The sequence below is a fragment of the Rhinatrema bivittatum genome, chromosome 4, assembly GCF_901001135.1.
Source record: "Rhinatrema bivittatum chromosome 4, aRhiBiv1.1, whole genome shotgun sequence".
Lineage (NCBI taxonomy): Eukaryota > Metazoa > Chordata > Amphibia > Gymnophiona > Rhinatrematidae > Rhinatrema > Rhinatrema bivittatum.
Genome location: NC_042618.1, coordinates 113,858,884 through 113,882,240, shown reverse-complemented (window position 1 = coordinate 113,882,240; position 23,357 = coordinate 113,858,884). Strand labels below are relative to the sequence as shown.

The window sequence follows — 23,357 nt, the reverse complement described above, 5'->3', positions numbered from 1 at the left end:
ATGCTGCCCTTGCAGCATCCCTGGGTAGCAGAAACCTGGTCGGGGAAATGAACCCAGGTCCTATGCATGCAGTGCCCAGTGTTAAGCTGTAACCCTTTAAAAAGGTTAATTTAGTCCAGTGTATTAAGGAGAAGAGGCCATGTTTATGGTTTTAGGAAAAGGGTCAAACTGCTGTGCTATTGTAATTGAGGTCATTCCTGTACTATAACTGTAGGAAATGTTCTTAGTACATTTGTTTCTAAGTAAGAGAGAGGTGGCTGCATCCTAAGCCCAAGTATTGGAGTACATGTAACCTTTCAATTCTTCCCTCCTGACTTAAGCATGCAACTCATGTTTCTGTTGGTATTTTGTGGTGGGGCAGAGTAAAAATAAGAAAGCAGAGTTGTGTGTTCCCTGGGATCCAAGACTTTTTTTACAATGAGAATTCTGCCTTCTCATTCTGCACATAACTCCACGCTTTCCAGTGTTCGAAGAGCTGTGCCTTAGGCGTGAGGGTGCGTCAGGTCATCTGTGCTGACAGTGATCGCAATGACCAGGATCCTCAGAAGTGTGAACCAGAGAAGCCATCCATGATGGAACACTGCAACTCTCAGCCATGCTACCTCCCTCAGGGTAAGTCCACATGCAGCAGGAAATTATTTGTTAAACATCATGCTAGGCTTTCAACGGTGAGTGACATATCCGGCTACACTATTAATCCAATACCTTTTACTCCTTGCTTTTTATAAGTGCTGCAATAGTTGCAGAAGGACTTGGAGGATACTGACAGAGATGAGAATCTATGGGAGTAGGATAAGGTAGACAATTAAGAAGGAGATATTATCCTAGCACACCAGATGCCATAGTTAAAACCTGTAAAAAAAAAAAAGGGAAGCTCAGATTGAAAGGTGAAAAATATGTAGTAGTGAAAAGTTACTTTGGAAGCTGCTGTTGAGTGCAATGCAACAATACTCATGACAAAGTATCCCTCACAAGTACAGTAATGGTCAGTTATATGCACAATATCACATAGTTGGTTAGAGGTTATCATGGGAGCAATCTCAATTATTTAGTGAGTCTAGGAGTTTAGAATTTATCATTTAAGAGAAAATGTTTCTTTTGGTGGGGGAAAAATTTGCTTTGAATGATTTTAGACTGCCTTAGAACAAACCACATGACTGGAACCAATTATATAAACATTTTGGGCTCGATTCCCTCGATCTGAAACCGAAAAAGAAGTCATAGTGACAAGTTATGTGAGAAAGTTGGCAAATTAAAACAAATTCTGTTCATAGCTTGAGAAAAGGCTGTGCGGGAGGTCAAATAGTGAAGCTTACCTGGTTGAAAACCACATAATGCTGCATTATTCTCATCCAATTTCTTACATGTATGTCACTTAGTTGATGTTGGACCCCAATAATAATAATAAAAAAAAAGGCATGAAAATTGCACTCAGCAATTGTAATCCATACATTAGTACAAAGAAAGATCAAGAAGCCAAAAATGCCTGCCTCTGCGTCAATCTCCACACCATCTGCATCAGACATTCCATCACCCTATCTGCCCACACTAACATAACGAAAGCTCCCTTCCCTGTCTGGTCCACTTTGGATCTAGGAATAAACAATCTGACCATAGAATCAAAAATTTGTACACACTGTTTGCTTAACCCACCATTTCTACCATCAAGTCTTGACTTGGCTACAAGCTCGCTGATTCTCATGGCACCAAAAATGCCCACGAGAAGGCCACCCGGAACAAAACTACTTTGAAGGCAGACCAACATACTAGTAGTAAAATTTCAAATTTTCCCTAGACTGTATAAGTCGGGGCCTTTGGTCACTGTATGAATCCAGTTCCCCTTTTCCTCCTGACATTGAAGCAGAGAGCAATGATGGAGGTGCATCAAGCAATGTTAGAGTAGCATCAATAATATCAAGACTATTGGTTGAAGGGTAGTATCCCCCACAACAGCAAGTTACTACATGCACTCCATTCTTCTTTTCCATCCTTCAGCCTTTAGGAATCCACAATATTTATCCCATGCAGTTTTGAATTCTTTCACTGTTTTGGTTTTCACCACCTCCTCCAGGAGGGCATTCCAGGCATCCACCACCCTCTCTGTGAGGAAATATGTTCTGATGATGGTTCTGAGACATTCCCCTGGAGTTTCATTTTGTGACCCCTAGTTCTACTGATTTATTTCCAAAGGAAAACCTTTCAGGTATCTGAATGTCTATATCATATTACCCCTGCACCTCCTCTCCTCCAGGGTATACGGTACATATTCATATCCTTCAGTCTCTCCCCATAGTTCTTCTCATACTGACCCCACACCATTTTGATAGCCCTTTTCTGGACTGCCTTCATCCTGTCTCCATCCCTTTTTTAGATAAGGCCTCCAGAACTGAACACAATACTCCAGGAGGTGCCTCTTCAAGACCTGTACAAGGGCATCACCACCTCCATTTTCTTACTGGTCTCTCTGTGCAGCCTAGCATTCTTCTGGCTTTAGCTATTGCCTTGTCACATTGCTTTGCCAACTTCAGATCATCAGACAGTATCACACCTAGGTCCCTTTCACAGTTCTGCTCATTAGTCTTTCACTGCCCATCACATAAAGCTCTTTTGGATTGCTGCACCCCAGATGCATGACTCTGCTCTTCTTGGCATTGAATCCCAGCTGCCAAATCTTTGATCACTCTTCAAGTTTTTTTAAAATCAATTTTCATTCTCTCTACTCCTTCAGACTTGTCCACTCTGTTGCAGATCTTAGTATTATCTGCAAATAGTCAAACTTTACCTTCAATCCCTTCTACCAGGTCACTCACTCATGTTTTGTCACCTCACTTTACCTCTTTGGCAATCTTTTCTTCCGTCTGACTTTTTTCTTTCTTGCCTTCTTTCTTCGTTTCCTTCAGTTTCATTAGATATTCTTCCCTGTGTTCCTCTTTTTGGGATCCTTTATATTTCTTGAATGCTGTTCTTTTTGCTTTTATCTGGTTCCTTTGAGAACCAGATCGGATTCTTATTTCTCCTACCTTTGTTTACTTTTCTAACTTTTAGATTTGTTGCTCTTGTAATTGCTCCTTTTAGTTTGGCCCACTGTTGTTCCACCTCTCTCATTTTCTTCCACTTCTCATTTTCTCCCAGTCTTCTAGTTCAGCCTCCATTTCGACAAAGTCTGTATTTTTTAAATTTGAAACTCAGGTCTTTGTGTGACTTCTCTGTATCCTATTTGCAATACCAAACCATACCAAACCCACCCAGACATTAGAGATATTATCCCCGTTAGTGAGCACTAGGTTGAGTATAACTCCCTCCCTCATGAGTTCCATTACTATTTGTTTAAACAGAGCCCCTTGCAGGGCATCCACTATCTTTCTACTTCTGGTAGATTCTGCAGAAGGGATTTTCTAGTCTATGTCTGGCAGGTTAAAATCAACATTTCTCCCTTCTTTCCTACCTTTTGAATGTCTTTGACCAGATCCTTGTCTCTTTCTTCTGTTTGAGTTGGAGGCCTGTAAACCACTCCAGTAAAAATGGATGCACCATCATCTTTTTTTAGGATGACCCATAATGCTTCTTCTTTATCCCACATTCCTTGCATTTCAGTTGCTTGGATATTGTTTTTAACATAAAGAGCTATTCCTCCCCCTTTTCTGTCCTCTCTTAACAAGTTATAGCCTGGTATGGTCGTATCCCAATCATGAATCTGTGAACCATGGCTCCGTAACAACAACAATTAGAGATGTGAATCGAAACTGGAATCGGTTCGGATTCCGGTTTCGATTCACATCCTGTTTTTTTTTCGTCTGGCCCGATCGCGGTTTTGTTTATCGGCTGTGCCCGAGCCGATAAACAAAAAACCCACCCCGACCCTTTAAAACTAATCCCTTAGCTTCCCCCACCCTCCCGACCCACCCAAAAACAGCCATCCAGTGCTCCTACCATGTGACAGGGTCCGGCCAATGGCACGGATACCCTGTCACATGGTAAGGGCAAAGGGCCATCGGCGCCATTTTGATTAGTGGCAGTCAACAGCCCGGGAGCGGGAGATCACTCCAGGGACCCCCACTGGACCACCAGGTACCTGTAAAATGTTTTTGTGGGGGGGTTGGGAGGGTGGGGGAATCTGAGGGATTAGTTTCAAAGGGTAGGGGTGGGTTTAGGGGTTATTTTTGTGTGCTGTTTTTCCCATCCTCCCCCAAAATGATAAGAGAACCCCCACGATCAATATTGTGGAGTTTTCCTATCATTTTGGGGGAGCCCCCGAATTCTGACGATTTTGAAAATATTGTCCGATATTTTCAATCGTCCGAAGCCCGATTCACATCCCTAGCAACAATGTCCAAGTCCATTCTCCACCATTAGGGCTTGCAGGTCTGGGATTTTATTACCCAAACTATGAGCATTTGTAGTCATAGCTTTCCAATTTATCTCTCTTGATTTGTTATAATTCCTAGTCCCTTTTTCTGCTTTTTTGAGCTGTATTGTTTGGGGGTGACATGTCAATTTTATTGGCCATCTCCTGCCACCCCCATTCTCTAGTTTAAATGCCTGTTAATATATGATCTGAATTTCTCACTTAGCATCCTCATTCCTGCTACAGACAAATGTAGGCCATTCTTACTAAATAGCCTTTTACTGCTCCATACACGACCCCAGTCTCCCATGTATCAAAAACAACTTTCTATACACCAGGTTTTGAACCAGAAGTTGAAATTATCAATTTGGCATAGCTTCTCATTTCCCTTTCCATGAACAGGTAATTCTTCCGAAAAAGCATTAGTCTTTGCAGTGTGCCTTATCTTTCCTAGATTTTGGAAATATTTCTGTACTTCATGGATACCATTTCTATGGAGGTCATTGGTCCCCAGATGGATGATAAAATTGATATCAAAGTTTCTACTTTCTTCTTCAATGACTTGAACTATCTGGAAGGCATTTAACTGTTGCGTCACATTCAAAATGTGCTCCCAGTTTGGTCCCTCTGACTGAGTCTCCCAGCAGAAGCAGCTTTCTTTTATGACATTTGATTCTAATGAAGGGCTTCTGGGTGCATTGGGTGACTTCACTTTTAGAAATCACTTAAATCTATTGCTGAAGTTTCATCATTCTCTAATGCAGAAAAAGCATTATGTAGGGATAGCAGTGGGGAGAATGGGTGTCTCTTCAACATAGGTCTTATTCTGCCAGAGCCCACTGTTATCCAATTGTTCCTGAATTTTTTATTTCTGGATGTCTGACATCTCTGTGGGTGTGGGGGTTCATGCACAGGATGCCGTAAAGTTGGGGAGGGTGGGTGTCTGTTTCTCAAATATCTTGTTCTACCAAAGCCCTGTAAACCATTTTTCCTGGGTTTCAGAAACCTCTGTGGGAGATGGGTGAGCGTGTTGCGGTCTCTACCGCTTCCCTCCGCTTAGGGCTCAAACCCGCCTACCTCCGTTTCAGGAATCACCGCATTCCGCCCGCTCTGGACCCCGGGGGCTTCTCTCACTCCACGTGGCGGCCGCCATTACATGCCTGCTTCTCCTCAGTCTCTCGCACGCGCGAGGATGCCCGTCTTGAGCGCTCAACTCCCGGAAGCCTGGCCCCGCCCGAGCCCCGATATAACCGGCGTCCAAACTCTCTCTCATCGCCTTGCAACGAGGTTCACAACTCCATAGTTGTTCTTAGTTGCGTTTCTGGTGATCTCCATGTTTCCTGCTTCTGACTCCGGTCTGCTTCCGACTCCGCTTCAGCCTGCTGCCTGCCTCTGACTCCGGTTTGCTTCCGACTCCACTTCAGCCTGCAGCCAGCCTCTGACCCCGGTTTGCCTCTGACTCCGCTTCTGCATGCTGCCTGCCTCTGACCCCGGTTTGCCTCTGACCCCGGTTTGCCTCTGACTCCGCTTCTGCCTGCTGCCTGCCTCTGACTCCACTTCAGCCTGCAGCCAGCCTCCGACCCCGGCCTGCTTCCGCTTCAGCCTACAGCCTGCTTCAGCCTCCGGTTTGCTACTGACTCCGCTTCAGCCTACAGCCTGCTTCAGCCTCCGGTTTGCTACCGACTCCGCTTCAGCCTACAGCCTGCTTCAGCCTCCGGTTTGCTACCGACTCCACTTCAGCCTACAGCCTGCTTCAGCCTCCGGTTTTCTACAGACTCCGCTTCGGCCCGCTGCCCTGCCTTCAGCCGGCCCTCGGCCCTATACAGCCGGTTCCCTGCTTCCCGGGTACCTTGGACTTCCTATCCTTCCTGTTTGCTCTGGTCCCGGTCTAAGCCTATCTCAACCCCTGGACTTTCAGCCTCTGTCCCAAGTCCCGAGGTCCCAGTGCCCTACGGGCTCCTCCTGGGGGGTTCCTGGTTCCCGGGTGAACACCTCCTGCTTGTAGCTCCGCCTCCTGGCCTACCCTGTCACCCTTAGTAGGCCATTCCAAGGGTCCACTATCTCGCCAGCAGTGTCCAACTGCAACAGAGTGGTACTGGATGGTTCAAGGTTAATTGAAACCTAGACAATTCCTCCCTTAGATAAATCAGCTCCATTGTAATTGCAGACAGCTGAAGGCAAAGAGGACAGCCTTTGAATCTCTCTGTGTTAGTCCTTGAGACATAAGCACCCTAATTGCTGCATTGAATGAAAGACATTTTGTTATTACTGATTCCTTAAAATCATATAGATAAGGTAAGGTAAAATTTAGGCTCCAGCAAAGATTTTTAACAGGTATTTGAAATAAAACAAAGTATCAGTGTTTGGCAGCAAAGATTAATAAGTATAATATGAAGACCAATTTTTACAAGCAATATGACAGTTTAAGTTACTATTATCTGAGCAGTATAACAGTTTAAGTTACTATTGAGTGTATGTGGGTGTGTCTGTATATTTGTGTCAGAGGGAACGGCACTCACCCACACTCTCGCTGACACAAACAAGATGTGTGGGTGGGTGTCTTTCTTTCCGCCACAAAGACACGCACACACACACACACACACACACACTATCACTCTCAGACAAAGACATACCTACAAGTCAGAGAGAAAGTGTGCATGTGTGTGTGTATCACCTGATAATGGCTGGCAGTGTTGTTGCCTCATTATTTGGCAACTGGTTCAAGAATTGATTGATTGGCAAGAGACTTTAACAGTAGCCAGGAATCTAGAATATTTATATATAAGAAATGTAACCAAACTTGGGAGATGTTTTGGCCCAATTCTTCCAGGCTTCAGGTCACCTGATATAAAATGCTTGGCATGATTTTGGGAGCTGTTGAAGCATGTGCTGCAGGGAAAGTACACAAGGCGGATGCCCATGGGCTGGCTTTGAAAAACTCCCCTGGGCCATCTTCCTTCAATCCACCCCGGTATAGTACTCTCTAGTACAGGGTACCTTGCACACCTCTTGCTAAAGATTAACTCTCTAGAAGAAAAAAAGGAAAGGGGATATAGAAGACAAACATTCAAATATCTAGCAAACTTCAATAAGGTACAAGAAGATAGCATTTTCTTTAGAATGAAAAGTTCAAGGACAAAGGGTCATTATATGAAACTGGAGGGAAAGAGGGTCAGAATATTAGAAAATACATTTTCACTGAGAGTGTGGTGGACACTTGGAACAGACTTTCAGTGGAGGTGGTAAGAGCTAAAACAGTGGCAGAATTTAAGACCTAAGTGGAAGGGAGAGGGATGGAAAAGATCATATATCAAGTAAAACTTAATACAACATGCCAGGAAAGCTAACGTGGGCAGGCTTGGTGGACTAAGCGGTCTTTATCTGCTGACATCCTGTATATTTTATAAAATTAGATATTTAGCCACATTGGTAGATCTGCAACAGTCTGCCTTGCACTATTGTCTTTGGGTCTGGTATATCCAAGACAGCATGCAGAACTCAAAATGCGTTGTATATAGGAAGGTTCTGACAGCATATGCTTGTCATTCCAGTGGTCCCCAGTATGCAAAACACAGAGGGCTATGATCACAGTCGTCGGTTCTCATTCACCCGTTACAATCCACGCAGAACCGGTTTGTACTACATTTCATTTTCTTTCATTTTGACTACACATCCAGTTTGAATGGTGATCATAAATGTGACTTATAAATTGTTAAATGTAAACAAGTTGAGTTGATTCTTTTGTTTTCTATCACACACATTTTATCACTGGTACCCAGATGGATTCCCCAACCAGCCAAATGAAGACCATGGCTCCAACAGCCTGCCAAAATATCATGATATTCATTCCAGTTCATCGAGTCATTCCAGGTACAGCTTCCACAGTGAGGCTTCCCAGGACTGTAGTCGAAGCCCCTACGGCTGCTGCCATGATGGTTACACTCCAGCTTCTGGACCTGGCGGGCAAGGCTGTCTCTTGAGCATGTGTCAACACAGCAGGTAGGAACACAGAGTGGTAAGTTGCAATGTTAGAGGTAGTTGGGGAATACAGCTGAGATTTAACTAAATTAACCTAGGTCTGGAAACAAGACATATCCCAATTAGTCATTTGCTTCAAACATTTCAAGATGAGAGGGACAAAAGTCCATTAATTACAGCTAACATAGTCAAGCCTTTCTTCTTTATAACATCTGTCCTAAAACTGAAAATGTTACTCGTAAAGAAAGAACACTAGGAGCCCCGAATAATCCATTTGAGACTGTTATTATCAATGCACCGATCATTTACAGGTGCAGAGCTTCCTTCTGTCCCTCAGCTCTAGAGATGGGCTAGCCTCTAACTGCCTACATTGATACTGTAACTGGAAAAGACTTTTTAGTTTCCTCGCTGTAGAGTTTGTGGGAGTATGTGGTGGAGGAATTGAGGTTCATATGCTAATATAGGCTTCATATTCTTAAGCTACTACTCCAAAATAGAACGAGGCTATGTACCTCTGGGTTTCTAGCTGCCAGCAGTGGGTACCACTGCATTTCTTGCGCAGAAGTGAGAACAGGGAACAAGTGCTGGTGGTAGAAAGGATGGCAAAAGCAAAACCAGAAAGGTAGAAAATGATTCAGCAGATGAATGAGAATAGCTTCCACACTTTCTACCCAGCTAACTTGACGAAGATATTTAGTGGTCAACTACTCCACTGAATATTCTCAGCTAGACAGCTGTCTGATAGTTAGCCGAATAAGTTTATCCAGCTATCTTTAGGATAGCTGAACAGAAGTCCTATACTTATCCAGCTAAGCCAGATAATGCTGAATATTGGTGTTTATCTGACTAAGTTAAACAGATAAGTGGCTCTGCCCCAGAACTCCTTCATCTCATCCATCACTTAGCCAGCTAACTTTTCAACTGAATGAAAGTTTGCCAGGTAAGTGGCAGCTGCTGACAGTGCTTGCTATTCAAACAGTGCCACTTAGCTGGCTAAATCTGAACTTAACTGGCTGTGGTGCTGAATATCAGGCCCCGTGTTTTTCTGTGTTTTGCTTTATTGCAGATATGGATGCTGCCCTGATGGTATAACAGCAGCCCAGGGTCCCAGCAATGGGGGATGTCCCCAGTATTACAGTGATGTTCACATTGGCAGAAATGAGCGAGCTGAAGCAGAAAGGGACACTTCTTCGTTGGTAAGTAATAGTGGAATTTACCACATTGTGAAGCCAGTGTCAAGTTCTGAGCTTTGGCTTTGGTTTAAAAAGTTCAGATCTGCTCCATTCCATTTGTGCCTTGTTTTCTGTCTTTCATTTATTACTTTTATGTAAATATATTTTCTAGGGATGTGAATCGTTTTTTGACGATTTAAAATATCGTCCGATATATTTTAAATTGTCAAAAATCGTTAGAGGCGCGATACAATAGGAATTCCCCCGATTTATCGTCAAAAATCGTAAATCAGGGGAAGGGGGAGGGCTGGAAAACCGGCACACTAAAACAACCCTAAAACCCACCCCGACCCTTTAAAATAAATCCCCCACCCTCCCGAACCTCCCCAAAATGTCTTAAATTACCTGGGGTCCAGTGGGAGGGTCCTGTGTGATCTTCCACTCTCGGGCCACGAGTGCGTTAATAGAAATGGCGCCGGCGCTACCTTTGCAAAGGTAGCGCTACCTTTGCAAAGGTAGCGCCAGCGCCATTTTGGTTCCTGTCCCCCGACGTCACGAGCGCAGGAGATCGCTCCTGGACCCCCGCTGGACCCCCAGGGACTTTTGGCCAGCTTGGGGGGGCTCCTGACCCCCACAAGACTTGCCAAAAGTCCAGCAGGGTCCGGGAGCGAACTCCTGCACTCGAATCGTATTGCCGTATTGCAAAATGGCGCCGGCCATACGGCCACACGGCCGGCGCCATTTTGCAATACGGCCGGCGCCATTTTGCAATACGGCCGATTCCCTCCACCCCCAGCCAAAATCGATCGTTAAGATAATCGATCACACGATTCACATCTCTAATATTTTCTTGTATCACTACTCAGCGGCAAACATGGATTTCTCAGTGTGCTCTTCAGTTGATTAAGCTTGCTTGTTTTAAAAAACTGCAGGAGTAGCCTTGGGAATAACACAGTGGGCTGAAAACCAGGGAAGTGAGGATTCAAATCTTGCTTCTCCCACTTACACTGCTTGTGATAGTAAGCAAGTCACGTCACCTTCCAAAGCCTCAGATACAAATTTAAGGGCCTGTTTATTAAAGGTTTTCTCCTATTCTGTGTCTGGGAAACATGATTAGTAAACAGGGCCCTTACCCATTGTAGATCTTCTGAGGCAGGGCAATACCTACTGTACCTGATTTAGAAATGCAAGTAATCAAAATGTAAAATCCAAATGCTCCCACCTTCTTCTCAGAAATAACAAACGGGCCTTGATCCAAGGTCTGTCTGAGTGGTGTGTTTAGTTCTCTGCATTTATTTTTTAGCGAGGTTCTTGAGGACTGCTTCTTAATTTACCTAATCCATTTATAGCTCCTTCGGAATCTGAAGACATAGCTGATTGTTACCTTCAGTTTCTGCATATCTTCATTTATATTTCCCATCAAGAAATAGACTGGTATCTTTTGTCATGATGGTTAATATTGCTTTGAAAGTTACAGTTACTCTTAAGAGCATCATTTCAAACTAATCAAGCTCTGTCCCAACAGAACCCCTCGGTGGAGTGCCGCGGTTCCAAGTTTGGTTGTTGCTATGACAACAGCAAATCAGCTTCAGGACCCCTGGGGGAAGGCTGCTACAACAGACCCACCCAGGGTAGGTCACATTTATACTTCTCTCTGTGTAGATTTAAGATTACTAACCAATATTCTCAAAATCTTTTTTGAGAATGAATAGTGAAAAGATGACTGTAATGAAGCAGAATTATACAAGTGTTTTATGTCCAAGATCATTTTTACTGAATAAAATAGAATAATATCCATCATAAGTGACAGGAAATGAGAGTTCAGAAATGTCACAGTATAATGCACATACAGTCCAAACTCAAAATTGGAAAGATGTACTCCATGGAATAAACAAAATTTCCAAATTTGCTCTCTACATTTTGTGTGTGTGTGTCTGCTCAATATTTTTCCCCCCCCCCCCCCCCCCCCCCCCAGTGCCCCCTCCAGCCACTCCTCCTTGCCCTCAGTCATCCCCCCTCAGCCTCAATGTCCCCACCCCTCCCAGCCTTAACATTATCTCCACCAGCCAGTCTTAGTCTCCCCTCTCAGCAGCTCATTCCCTTCTTTGAGGAGAATGGGTTGATGTGCCCCCTCCAGCTTCAATATTGCCCTCCCTCCACCCCAAACCTTAATTTCCTCCTCAGTAGCTATGAGTGTGTATAAACTGGGGCTTTGAGCACCTGCTGGAAGTGTGGTTGCCCGCTTACTTAGCAACTGATTCAAAAGCTGATTGACTGGCATGAGAATTAGTGACAGACTTTTTATAGGAGTGTGACAGGCAGATAGAAACTGGCTTTCATTATATAGGATTGTTTGGCTATATACCATGTATCTCGCACACAATTTTTTTTTTTTTTTTAATATATGTTTGGTATTATAATATATGTTTGGTATAAAAAGTTTTTTACTTATTTATGTTGCATCAAGACACATTTAAATTCAATCTAGATGATACTTTTGTGTCACACTCTTGTGAATTATTTAGTCTCACAATGATTCACACAGCAAAAAATATTTTTGATGAATATTGAACATATTCATAAAACGACAGTCATCTTAGTCAACGCTCATCTATTTGACTTTACGCTTTGTGATCTGTGTTGTATAAAATGACTATAATTGTTAGTTGTTAAACAGTTTTTCAACTGTAAACACACAGTTGATGCTTATACATACAGCTTCTCAGCTACAAACTCATTTTTTAATAATAAGTATTATAAAAAAAAGAGAGTAGAAAGAATTAATTCATATCTGATAGTATTTTAACAGAGCCTAAGTCACAATGTATGTTTGTCCATTAAATGTTCATTTGATTGACACGTTTTTGACACATTTCCTATAGTCAGTGACAGGGATATCCGCTCAGTATATAGTGTCAAATATTGTATGCTTGCACATTTGGTTATCACCTAACTTTTCTTTATATATTAGAAATTGTCCTCTTTATGAGAGGCACACATGCTTAAAGTTCCATCTTTAAAACACACGGGCATTTGTGATTCTTGTTCTTACAAGTAAGTTAATTTATTTACACATAGGTTATGTGACCTATCTTTAACAGGCACCATGACAGAGGAACAGAGCACATCGATAGATTTTGCAAATTGTTTAATAGACACGCCCCCATGTTTCATTGATAAGTGCTTGACGTTTGTTTTTTGTGTTCTCTGTATCTCTAATAGTTATAAGTTAAGAGCCAATATGCATGAGTATCTTTTATAAGTGGTAACTCCCGCTTGTGTTTTGACGCAAGAGAGTTCGTTTTGATTTTTCTTTAGATTTTTTTTCTCCTTCCCCCTTTGACACGCCCACCACTATGAGTGATACACACTCTGTTTCAATTTCAAATATAGTATTTAATTTGATACAACATTAGATTATTTTCCCTTAACACTATTTTTTACACTGTGGATGATTGCCAACAGGTAATATTTTGAATATTTAGATGTTTAAAGAACAAACATTACTTTAGACACGCCCACTTTCTTCAAGGTTTTGTTTTGGCGCTTTTTTTCCCCTTTCAAAACCACAAATGACAAGCAGGCACAAACATACCGACATGAGTGTTGACTTTTTGCATTTTGCTACTATGTTACTGATCCTCTGGGTTTGCCTTTGTTTCATTAGTCTGGTTTCCTTCATACATTTTGAGTTTGTTTGGTTAATTATAGCAATCGCGGCAGAGGAGTATCCCCACTGTTTTCAGTGCCATGGATGAGTAGGCGTTGTCAGCACTATTTATATGATTCAGAAAGAATTTTTGCTGTCAGTGGTAATATGCTCAATATATAAGAGACTTAACCCCCACCGTCTTGTTAGTATGGATGCTGTGGGCAGAAGTAAGTCCATATTAAACAGGTTTCTCTGTATTTGAACCACTATTCTTAAATAAGATCTATGTGACTAAGCATTGCTTTGTGTCACAGATACATACAATGTGAATAGAGCTTTGTAAAGACATCCTGTGTTGCTGAAATTTGATATAAAAATTTTGTTTTGGTGTATTTATAGCAACATTTATTAAACCATCTATTGTAGACATACATTGACTGGTGCTGTTTCACCTTCAAACAGAACAATATTTGTATGTTCAGATCTTGAACAAGTCAGGTAATTCCCAAACCAGCCATTACTATTATTTGTAGGTTATAAGTTGCTTTTTTCTTTTCCACTCTGGGTCTTTTTAAGAGTGTTCATCAATAATTTTTATTATTTTTAGATATGTGTAGTTCAAATTTGATTTTATACCATTACCTATATAGCCATTTACATTCTCTTTTGTCTGTTTTATTTAATGTTTCATTTGTGTATCCTGCTCACTAATTTGATTGGTTTATTTATAATTTTTAACCTTTTAATGTACTTTTGCTCAAGATTAGTATTTTATGTCACAATTTTTATTGTAACAATTTTTATGTCTGTTTTATTTGTGTAAGTTATGTTACATATTTATGTTTTTATTTATTATATTTTTTGTGAGTATGTGCATAAATATATGTATTAATATTTATTTATTTTATCATAGCCCTGAGGCAGCCACTTGAGGAGTGGTGAAACTCTGCCTGAGACCAGCCAATAGTTACATTGATATTGCAATAATTACATTTTTTTTAATGTAAATCACCAGCTCTGCTTAAAGCTAATAATGCATATTTTTATCTGAAATACAAAGGTGCTTGTGCAAAAAAAGTCATGACTTCCTCTCATGTTCATCTTTTCACAGCATACCCCATCATGTGTTTGATACCAAGCGCCCAGGGCCCATGTTCAGACTGGATCACACGCTGGTACTTTGTGACAGACGTTGGTCAATGTAACCGATTCTGGTATGGTGGATGCCATGGCAATAAAAACAACTTCGCCTCAGAGGAGGAGTGCAAAAGGGCATGCCAGAGCTCTGGCAATGTGAATGTGGGACAAATGGAACACAAGTACCACACCGAAGTAGTGAATGTAGAAGAAACCTCACACAGACACCCTGGATGGCAAATGCAGGGAGGTCACTTGCAAGGGGAAAGCCACGGTCAGCATCAGTCTTCGAAAGCACATGTTCAGAGACTTAGCAATGAGCATGGAAACCACCAAGGAGCAGGTCAAGATGGAGGGAATGTGGATCATCACTCGGTGCACTCAGCCCCAAGTGGGACAGAATTTCAGTCCACACGACGAGGAACAGAGCTTCATCAGGGAGAAGACAGCTGGAAAAAGACCATCTTTGCAGATGGTAGCAGTGGTGGAAGAGCATGGTCACATCAGACTAGTCACTCTCTCTCCCTTTTAAATGGACAGCAACAGGGCGTTGATTCCTCCGACCATGCAGGGAGAAGGCTGAGTCATGCAAGTCAATCATATGGGAGAGGAGAAGCAATTTCTTCAGTGAACTCCGAGAGGCAGTTAACAGATACATCTACAGTGATACAGGAAGGACAATTTCAAGAAAAAGATCAGTTTCATCAACCCTCCCTGTATAGGTAAAGCATTTATAGTTCTTCCTATATGTTTGTCACATTGACTTCTTTCCCCAGATCAATCTTGGTAATGTATTTTTCCAGAATATCTTGGGTATTCTGTATCTCTCATATACTTTCTAGTCGAATCTCAGCTCTGCTAGCCATGACATAGTCACTTAATACTTTTTTTAGGCTAATCTCAGGAGCAATTATTATTAGAAAGCATATTTAATCCTATGGCCTAGTTTGATTCCTAGAGCCAGCTCTTGCGCTTTGAGCTGGGATTGCCAGAGAGGCAGCAATAATGTGCTTTGGGAGGGAATCCCAGAGATCACACAACAGACACCTATTGGCAGGGCTGTCACAAGGCTTGGGCATGAAGGGCAACTGCCTGGGGACCCAAAACAGGGGGGGGGAGCACACCAGCCTGAAAGGAATGGGGGGTGGTGGGGCTGAAATCAACCCACCCTTGATCTTTTGATTAGCATAGTTTTACTCTTCTGATTGATGTTTTATATTTCTTGATTTTGATTGATGCTTTACGAGAATGGCACTGTTTGTTTTTTCCATTGTTGCAGGGCATACAGAAGTCTGGCTTCTGGTTTCCAATTCAGTTTTTTTGGCTACAGGTTTCTGATTATGGTCCCTTTATTCTGTATTTGGTGAGAGTCTATCTATGTTCCGTAATTGTGACTGATCATGTAATTTCCGTGTAGTGATTATATAGCAGCCTGTCTTGTTCTGTTTTCCTAATAGGAGGTGAACTGGTATTTTAGAGCCTGGTGTAATATCTTCACTGTTGCTTTTTAATAGGTATGGGTGTTACTGCTTGGAGAGCTGGCTGCTAGTTCTGTTTTAATATGGGAGGTTTAATGTAGTGTAATTGAAATTGTTCATTTATGGCTTTCTGAAAGCCAAGCCCACATCCAACACGGATTACAATAGGCCTAAGGCCATATAGGTTCCAAGTGTTTTCTGGTTGGCACTTCAACAGTGCATGTAAATATACCGTATACATAATTTTAAGTGATTTTTCACCCCAGAAGACTATACTTTGAATGCCCTTTTTCTTGTAAAATCTGTTATAAATGCATAATTTTTGAGTGTGAAGAGAGCTGTGTGAGGGAGGGCTCAAGGCTATAAGTTTTGCCTAGGATACCTAATACCCCTTTGGCAGCCCTAGTCAAGAGACACAAACAGAAAGTGCAGATGGAGAGAAAGAGGCGGCCATAGCAGCACCCGGAGCCACACATAGGCAGAGACAGGAAACCGAGACAGCAGGAGACTTGAGAGCTGGGAGGTGGTCAGTGATATATTCCTCAAAATTGTTGAAGGAGCAGTCACTGGTTGTGTTTACTGTCCCCTGACAGGGAAAATGCCATCTGCCTCCCACAGTACAGAGATCAGCCCACAGAAGGTCCACGAGAGCCCAGATTTTCTTTGGCCTGCAATCTCACTCATTGAGGGGGACCACCTCTCTCATAAGTCTGGCAGTCTGGGGGAAGAGGGGTGGCAGGATTGGAGGGCTATTGTGGACTAGAGATCTGCCCTGGGCAGAGGGCAGGAACTTTGCTGCTCTCAAGATTTTGCTGCCCTAGTCGCAGGCCAAATGGGCCCGTATGTAAATCCAGGCCTTTTCTGCAGAAGACTTTACTTAGTTTTCACATGGAACAAGAGAGAGAAGATGTGAGTGAGACTCTTGTCTATATACTAATAAAGAGTGCATCCCATTTGTCTGAATACTTACTTAGGACACTTGCTGTTGTTGAGGTGTCTTTGGAAAGAATAAGCTATAGTTTTGCCGAAAATGCTTCTATAAAGAAAAAAAGTGATGCAATCTATCGAGGATAAAAGAAAAAAATAGTCTGTCTGGTGGCTGTTACATTTGCTGGCATAAAATGGCCAGTTTGCAATGCCCTTGGGCTCCTCTCGCATGTGGCCAGGGGAGTTTCTTATCCAGGATACAGGAAGGAGAGAGATAATGAATGCAGGGCTTGGGATTTCTTCCCAGGTCCCTGTAGGAGACAGAAACGAGCATGGAGGAAACCAGTTCCTGCAGACCCAGGAAACCCTTCCCCAGGCTGTAGGAGGAGAGAAACACTGAAAACAAGTCTAGTGGATCCTTTCATTAAGTCCTAGAAGCAGAGCATGTATGTGCATGCAAATTGTTACCAAAAAATTACTTTTGTGATTTTTCTTTTGTCAGTTTCCACTTGTTCTTTTTTTTCATCCAACAGTTTTCCTCTTCCTCCTTTAGATTTTCAGGTCAGTTGGAATCAGGGTTAAGATTTTACATTATAAGCCTTTATTAGAATTACACGAGTGTGTTTCTCTATTTTATATCCCATTCCAAATATGTTAACCCAGTCACTGCAACAATAATCCTTGGCCAGAGACCACACAACACAACAGGGCTTATTCCAGCGCCTACAGTAATGAATCCTAAGTTCAGCTAATAGGTGTTGCCACTGTGAGACGCCTGGGGCTTCCTCCCCCAGCTGCTGTGAATTGCTAGCCCCTTCTGTCCCAGGCATGGAACCCAGGTCCTCCGCCTGGTAATGTACAGCACTGTGATTGAGTTATCGGACCAATCCTCCACGTCGTTCTTAAACCGCTGGCTGAGCTGTACTCCCTCTGCCTACCCATTCACATATACAGGACTGTTGGGGGGCGATGAAAGAGCTGAAAGAAGGATCAGTATACAAAAGAATTGTAGCATCTTTCTATTTGTTTGTCCTTAAGGATCGTCTTGGATAAAACAGAGTCTAACACAGTGGAGGCTTCTCTAGGACAGACCATACAATTACTCTGCAGCGTTAGTGCTTTCCCTTTCCCCAGAGTTGAATGGCTGAAAAATGGACAGCCAGTATCATCTATCAGGTAAGCTTGTTCTCACTGTGGTCATTTCTTGTAGGTTTATGTGTATGAATATGTATGCGTGTGTGTGTGTGTTTGTGAACAAGTTTTGAAACTTCTGTGTTACAAAACAAAGGATATTAAGAGACACTGGAGTCTAGAAGATACCTAAATTTTAAAGAAAGGTGACGTGATGTACCAAATTAAAATGTCGGCTTGAATAGATTGAAGGTTTTCTAAACTCATCCATCATTTCCTTAATCCCAGCAGTAAGGAGAAATTTTTTTTTTTTAATTTATTTATTTATTTATTTATTTATTTAAGCATTGTGTATCTAGTCATCCCAAAAGAAGATCTCAACAGTTTACAAAAGTGGCATTCATATTATAGGTCAACAAAACACTTAGGGGTCGATTTTCAAAGACGTGCATGGGCATCCATGCGTGCACGGTTCCCGATGCGCGCACATAGACGCAGCTATTTTATAACATGTGCGCGTCGCTGAGCGCAAATGCACGGCCGATTTTAATATCTGCATGTGCGGGCGGGTGTCTTCTAACACATGCAAGGGGGGGGATTTTAAAAAAAATATGTGTGGCGACGCAAGTAGGCCTTTCCCAGGTGCCTCCCAGTCTGCTTCAATTAACGAGCGGATAGGGAGGGAACTTCCCTATACCCCTTCCTACTCTACCTCCCTCTTCCCTCTCCTCCCCGACCCCCTAAACCCCTTTTCCCTATCTTTTTATTTTTTTGTTATTTCTGAACTTACTTCATCTGAATAGATGAAGTAAGTTTCATGAGCTGGCCGGCTGCTGGCGCGTGCTTCCCCGGGACAGGGCCTAATGGCCTGGTCTACCTCTTTAAGCCCAGCAGTTCTGCACATATCAGGAGACATCGCATGGCCAGGCCATTTTTAACATGCGCTCAGCAAGCGCAAGGCCCGGCCATGCGTGTATCCCCCAGCTTTTACACGCGCCGGGCTTTTAAAATTCGGGCGTTAGTGCATTAGGGTTATCTTAACTTTTTACTAGAATGCCTCACAGGTATACATAGATATTGTACTGTACTATAACTGGGGAATATGAGCAACCACATATGACTGGAACACTGTTTTCTTTAGTTTCTCATATTTGTAGTTTGCAACCAGTTTGTTCACTTGCATGCTTCACAAGCTCCCCTTCAGAGAATCAGACATTTAGCTCAATAATATGCATATTATGTTCCCCACTGCAACATTTGATGCATGTAGGTTATATATCTTTTAAATGATTCAAATAGCAATTCTGTAAGGTTTCTGCAAGATTTAACATGGTGTTGAAATTGCTACTTATCCCTCTTATCCCTCTAAGGCTAAAACTACTGGAAATTGTTTCATTTTCTCTTTCCAAAATATCATTGTACTTCATTGTAATCTGAGTATTTTAAAAAAATTGTACTTAATGTCCAAATGCCTTTTGTCTGCTGGGTGTTGTAAGGCAGTATTGAGGAGTACACGAGTGGTGCATTAGTAGTAGTCATGTGGCTGACCTGATGAAGAGAGGAGAACTCTCAAAAGATAATCACAGAGGAATTTGTTGACCTTTAATTCTTCACGTCCAAGTGGACTAAAATAGTAACCTCAGTTCTTTGCCCAATACAATGCTAAACTCTTAAACTATCAGAATACAGTATTGGCTTTCCAAATTGTTGTAGTAAAAAAGGGCAGTGAGTGTAATGATGTAGTAGGAAGCATGCTGACTGGCTTATTTGAGATTAGGAAGGACTTTCGTCACTGTGCTTCAGGGCAAAGTGATTATCCCTTCCTCGCTTTTAGGCAGTCAAGAGTGGTTCAAATTCAAGTGACTCTTGTTCATATTCAACCTAACCAGCTCTGTAATTATACATGTACAGTTAACTATGGAACTAACGGTGCCATTGGTCTTTGTTAATGGTTTCCTTTGTTTACCTCTCCCCCTCTGTTACACTGTACAGGCACACCTATCAGTCTGATAGCTCCTTGATGATCAGCCAGGTCAATGCTGAAGATGCTGGATTATACACCTGCACTGTTTCAAATGGACACCATCAGGAGAGTCATCAGGTTCAGTTACAAATACAAGGTTATGCATGTATTTTTAACCTCTCCCTTTCTTCCCCATCACACACACACACACCTCTTGAGTTTCTAACTTTCCTTCCTTCCTTTATCAAAAACAGTATGGTATCGTAGTCACCACCAGAGGTGTTACTAGGTACTTAAACAACCTTGGGCTTGGTTCCCAGGGCTGCCTCCAGGCCACGTGACACCCTTTGCAGGCCATCGGGAAGGTTCCATCTGAAGAGCTGCTGCTCCTTGGGCCAATGGGAAGCTTGCATGCTTGTGCCTGTCCTGCGTATGAGCTTATCCGGTTCTTCACTGTTCAGGCTGCTGCACCCACAAAAGAATGCAGGAAGTAGTTCCTGCAGCTAATCCCAAGGTCAAGCAGAGAGTGACAGCAGCACCTTTCTACCATAGGAGTACACTGCTCTGATGCCGTAGTGTGTGCACATACTATTTTTAGTAGAATCCTTCTCTGTAATATTTCTCCACACTAAGGCTATTGCATGATGTCCAAGCAGGGCTCACACAATTTAAAAATATTGGTAGTCAACAAGATTTTCTAATTGCCAGCTAAAGTATGGGATAAAAATTCTCACTTAAGTTATAGAGAAGAGTACTTCACAGTTGTTGTATATACTGTATAGGGGCAATGTTCAGATCTGCCCCCATTGATGTAAAGTCCACCGGTATGCTTACTGCACTGGCTTTGCACTAGCTTGAATATTGCTTCAGTAAAAGTACTAGCAGAGATTAGCACCTACTTTTTCTGTGGATGCTTTTCTCCTTGAAAACATGCAGAGCCTTGAAAATGTCATCTGTGCACATTTCTCAACTTAAACTTGCCTGTGGGTCCGCCTGCGTTTTACCCAGCTAAATTATGTGCAGTGTTAATCCCCACCTATATGTTTAGCAGGCAAAGGGTGGGCAGTTTTCAGACAGCAGCTTACCCAGATACATACATTTTGAAAATCATTTTCTCCATTGTAAACTTAATAGTAGTTTAATATTGAAAAGTGTTGCATATTCAAATAACTACAAATCTCTCTTCCCTCTAGTTTTTCTACCTTGTCTGAGAATTGTTTTCCATCATGAGGATTAGCAATCTTTCCTCTCATCAGTCTTCTGAATCCTTTTCCTGGCTTTCTTTTCATTTTACCTTACTCATACTGGGACAGACTAAGGTCAATGAAGCCCAGTATCCTGTTGCCAAGAGTGGCCAATCCATGTCACAAGTATCTGGCAGCATTCCACATCATAGATAGACTCCATGTGGCTTGTACCCTGGGATAAGTAGAGGCTTTCTCCATCTACCTGGTTAATAAGGGTTGATGGACTTTTCTTCCTGCTTTCTTCATCTTTCCCTCCCCCCTTTTATCTTTTTTGCCAACATTCTCTCTCACTTCTCATTTTGTTTTTCTCCATATGACCCTCAACCTCTTGTTTGAACTTACCACCTCTCTCAACTGTATCTAAGCAATCTACCTTCTTTCTTCCCCTCTCAGTAAACCAGTTCTCTGCCTTCTCAATTTCTTTTCCCCTAGGGCTTCCCTAGATTCAATAATGCTCCTTCACTTCTCCCTCCATTAGTGCCAATAATCATCCCTCAATCATCCCTCAGTACTCCCCCTTCCAGCCTCAATCTTCCTATAGTGCTCCCCAACCAGCCTCTATAATGCTCTGGTACACCCCCCCCTTCCTTTCAGTAATCATCCCCTAGTGCACCTCCAACCTCAATATTCCACCTCCAGTGCTCCCTGCCCAGTGGGATGTGGCCAACAGTGTGAACTGCAGGGCTATTGAAACAGTGCATGCACTTCCTATTAGAAATGTGCAGAGGCAAAAATTGTGACCTTTGAAATGAATAAACAGTCAGTCCTTTGGTTCATTTTAGATGAATTTTATTTGTTCATTCTAGTCCAATTAAAGTCAAAGGAGGAAGCAATGAAACCTATTTTGGACTCCTAAATTGCGGTTTTGTAATCATTTCTAATGAAATTTGTGGGTAGACATCAGCAAAAGAGTGAAGGGCACTCCAATGCATGAAGACTATTACTGTGGCACCAAAAGTGGCATGAATAGCCCTAAGGACTCGTAATGGGGCAAAATGTTAGCAGTGGCAGGAGATGGCACCATCAGAGGAGCAAAGCAGCAATAACAGTAGCCAGAGTACCAAGAGGCTCCAAAAGCGAGGCAAAGGGTACCAACAATAGCATAAAACCCCCAAGGCAGCACAAGAGGGGCAAAGTGACATCATGAATAACACACAGTATCATGAAAGGGGAAGAAAGCACCAAAAGTAGCAGTAAAAACCCCAGGGCATTGAAAGAGGGTAAAAGCAGCAGAAACAGTGGCATGAAGACTCCAAAACACCATGAGAGGTGCAAAACAGCCACTTACAGCAGCAAGAACACCACAATACTCCAAATGAGGGACAAAGGGCACCAACCAAATTGGTACGTACCCTAGCCAGGGAGAAGCCAGAAGAAATCTTTGGACGAGGCCTCATGTCATTTCTATATGGCATCATTAGGGGAAGGGGCTGGCTATACAGGCTTGAAGTTGATCTTTGCCTTTGCTGTATATAATTTCAGCCCTGTCAGTATAATCTTCCTGTACCCTCTTCTCACTGGGGACTAAGATGCTACCGGATTAGATACCCCTACCTCTCTATAGCCCCTAGCTGTTCAATATCCTGTGATTTAGGGAATTAAAGACATCCATTTTTTTCTAAATCAGTTTTGCAAATACTGCCTGAGAAGCAGTAATAATGGAAGAGCACAGTCTTAGTTTTGGATGCCGATTTCTTCTGCCCATGCTTTTTGGAGTGGTATAATCCATTGAAAGTTAAATACTAGATAAGACCAATTGTCAATAAGAACTGTAAGGGAAGTAAGTTTGAAGAAAAAGTCCAAGAGAGAATGAAATAGATAACCAGGTAAGATCTATGTAAAGCATCAGATTACTAGGGCAAGCCCAAGTGTGGGCACTATTGTAATGGAAGGGAATTTGTAAAGAACCTCAAAAACAGCCAGAGCAGGAGAGAAACTATCCAAAAGGTACCAAGAGTGGTTTGGAGCAATAGCAGGAGCTGCTAGCAATTAAAATCACAAATGCTAGGTGCAGAGCAACACAGCAAGATGAATAGCATTGCTTAGCAAACAGGAATGCTTGGCAGTGGCATATAGTGTCTACTGGCTGGCTATGCTTATCTAGTGTACTACATAGATGTCCAGCAACTTTCACAGTGTGCAAAAATGTCTCTCATACTGTGTATGTATGCTGACTTCTTATGCATAGAATCTCTGAGACAGAGAAGAAAGACAATCTGCCTCATATTAATAGTAGGTGTAGGTTAGAAGACAAGACAATACAGTAGCACACAGGGGGAGGCAGAATGGCTTAAAAAAAGGCATACAGTATGGTACACCGAAACCTC

General features: G+C 42.4%; 1 protein-coding gene across 2 annotated transcripts in view; it reads left to right on the top strand.

Annotated features, from left to right (window-relative positions):
* The window catches only part of PAPLN (papilin, proteoglycan like sulfated glycoprotein), a 178,001-nt gene that overhangs the window by 122,664 nt on the left and 31,980 nt on the right, over positions 1–23,357 (top strand). For both annotated transcript variants that reach the window (XM_029598705.1, XM_029598704.1), the window contains 8 exons: positions 465–612; positions 7,897–7,977; positions 8,125–8,344; positions 9,390–9,519; positions 11,021–11,126; positions 14,259–15,006; positions 17,728–17,865; positions 19,813–19,940. In XM_029598705.1, the coding sequence (XP_029454565.1) occupies positions 465–612; positions 7,897–7,977; positions 8,125–8,344; positions 9,390–9,519; positions 11,021–11,126; positions 14,259–15,006; positions 17,728–17,865; positions 19,813–19,940 (1,699 nt within the window). The remainder of the gene's footprint in view (positions 1–464; positions 613–7,896; positions 7,978–8,124; positions 8,345–9,389; positions 9,520–11,020; positions 11,127–14,258; positions 15,007–17,727; positions 17,866–19,812; positions 19,941–23,357) is intronic.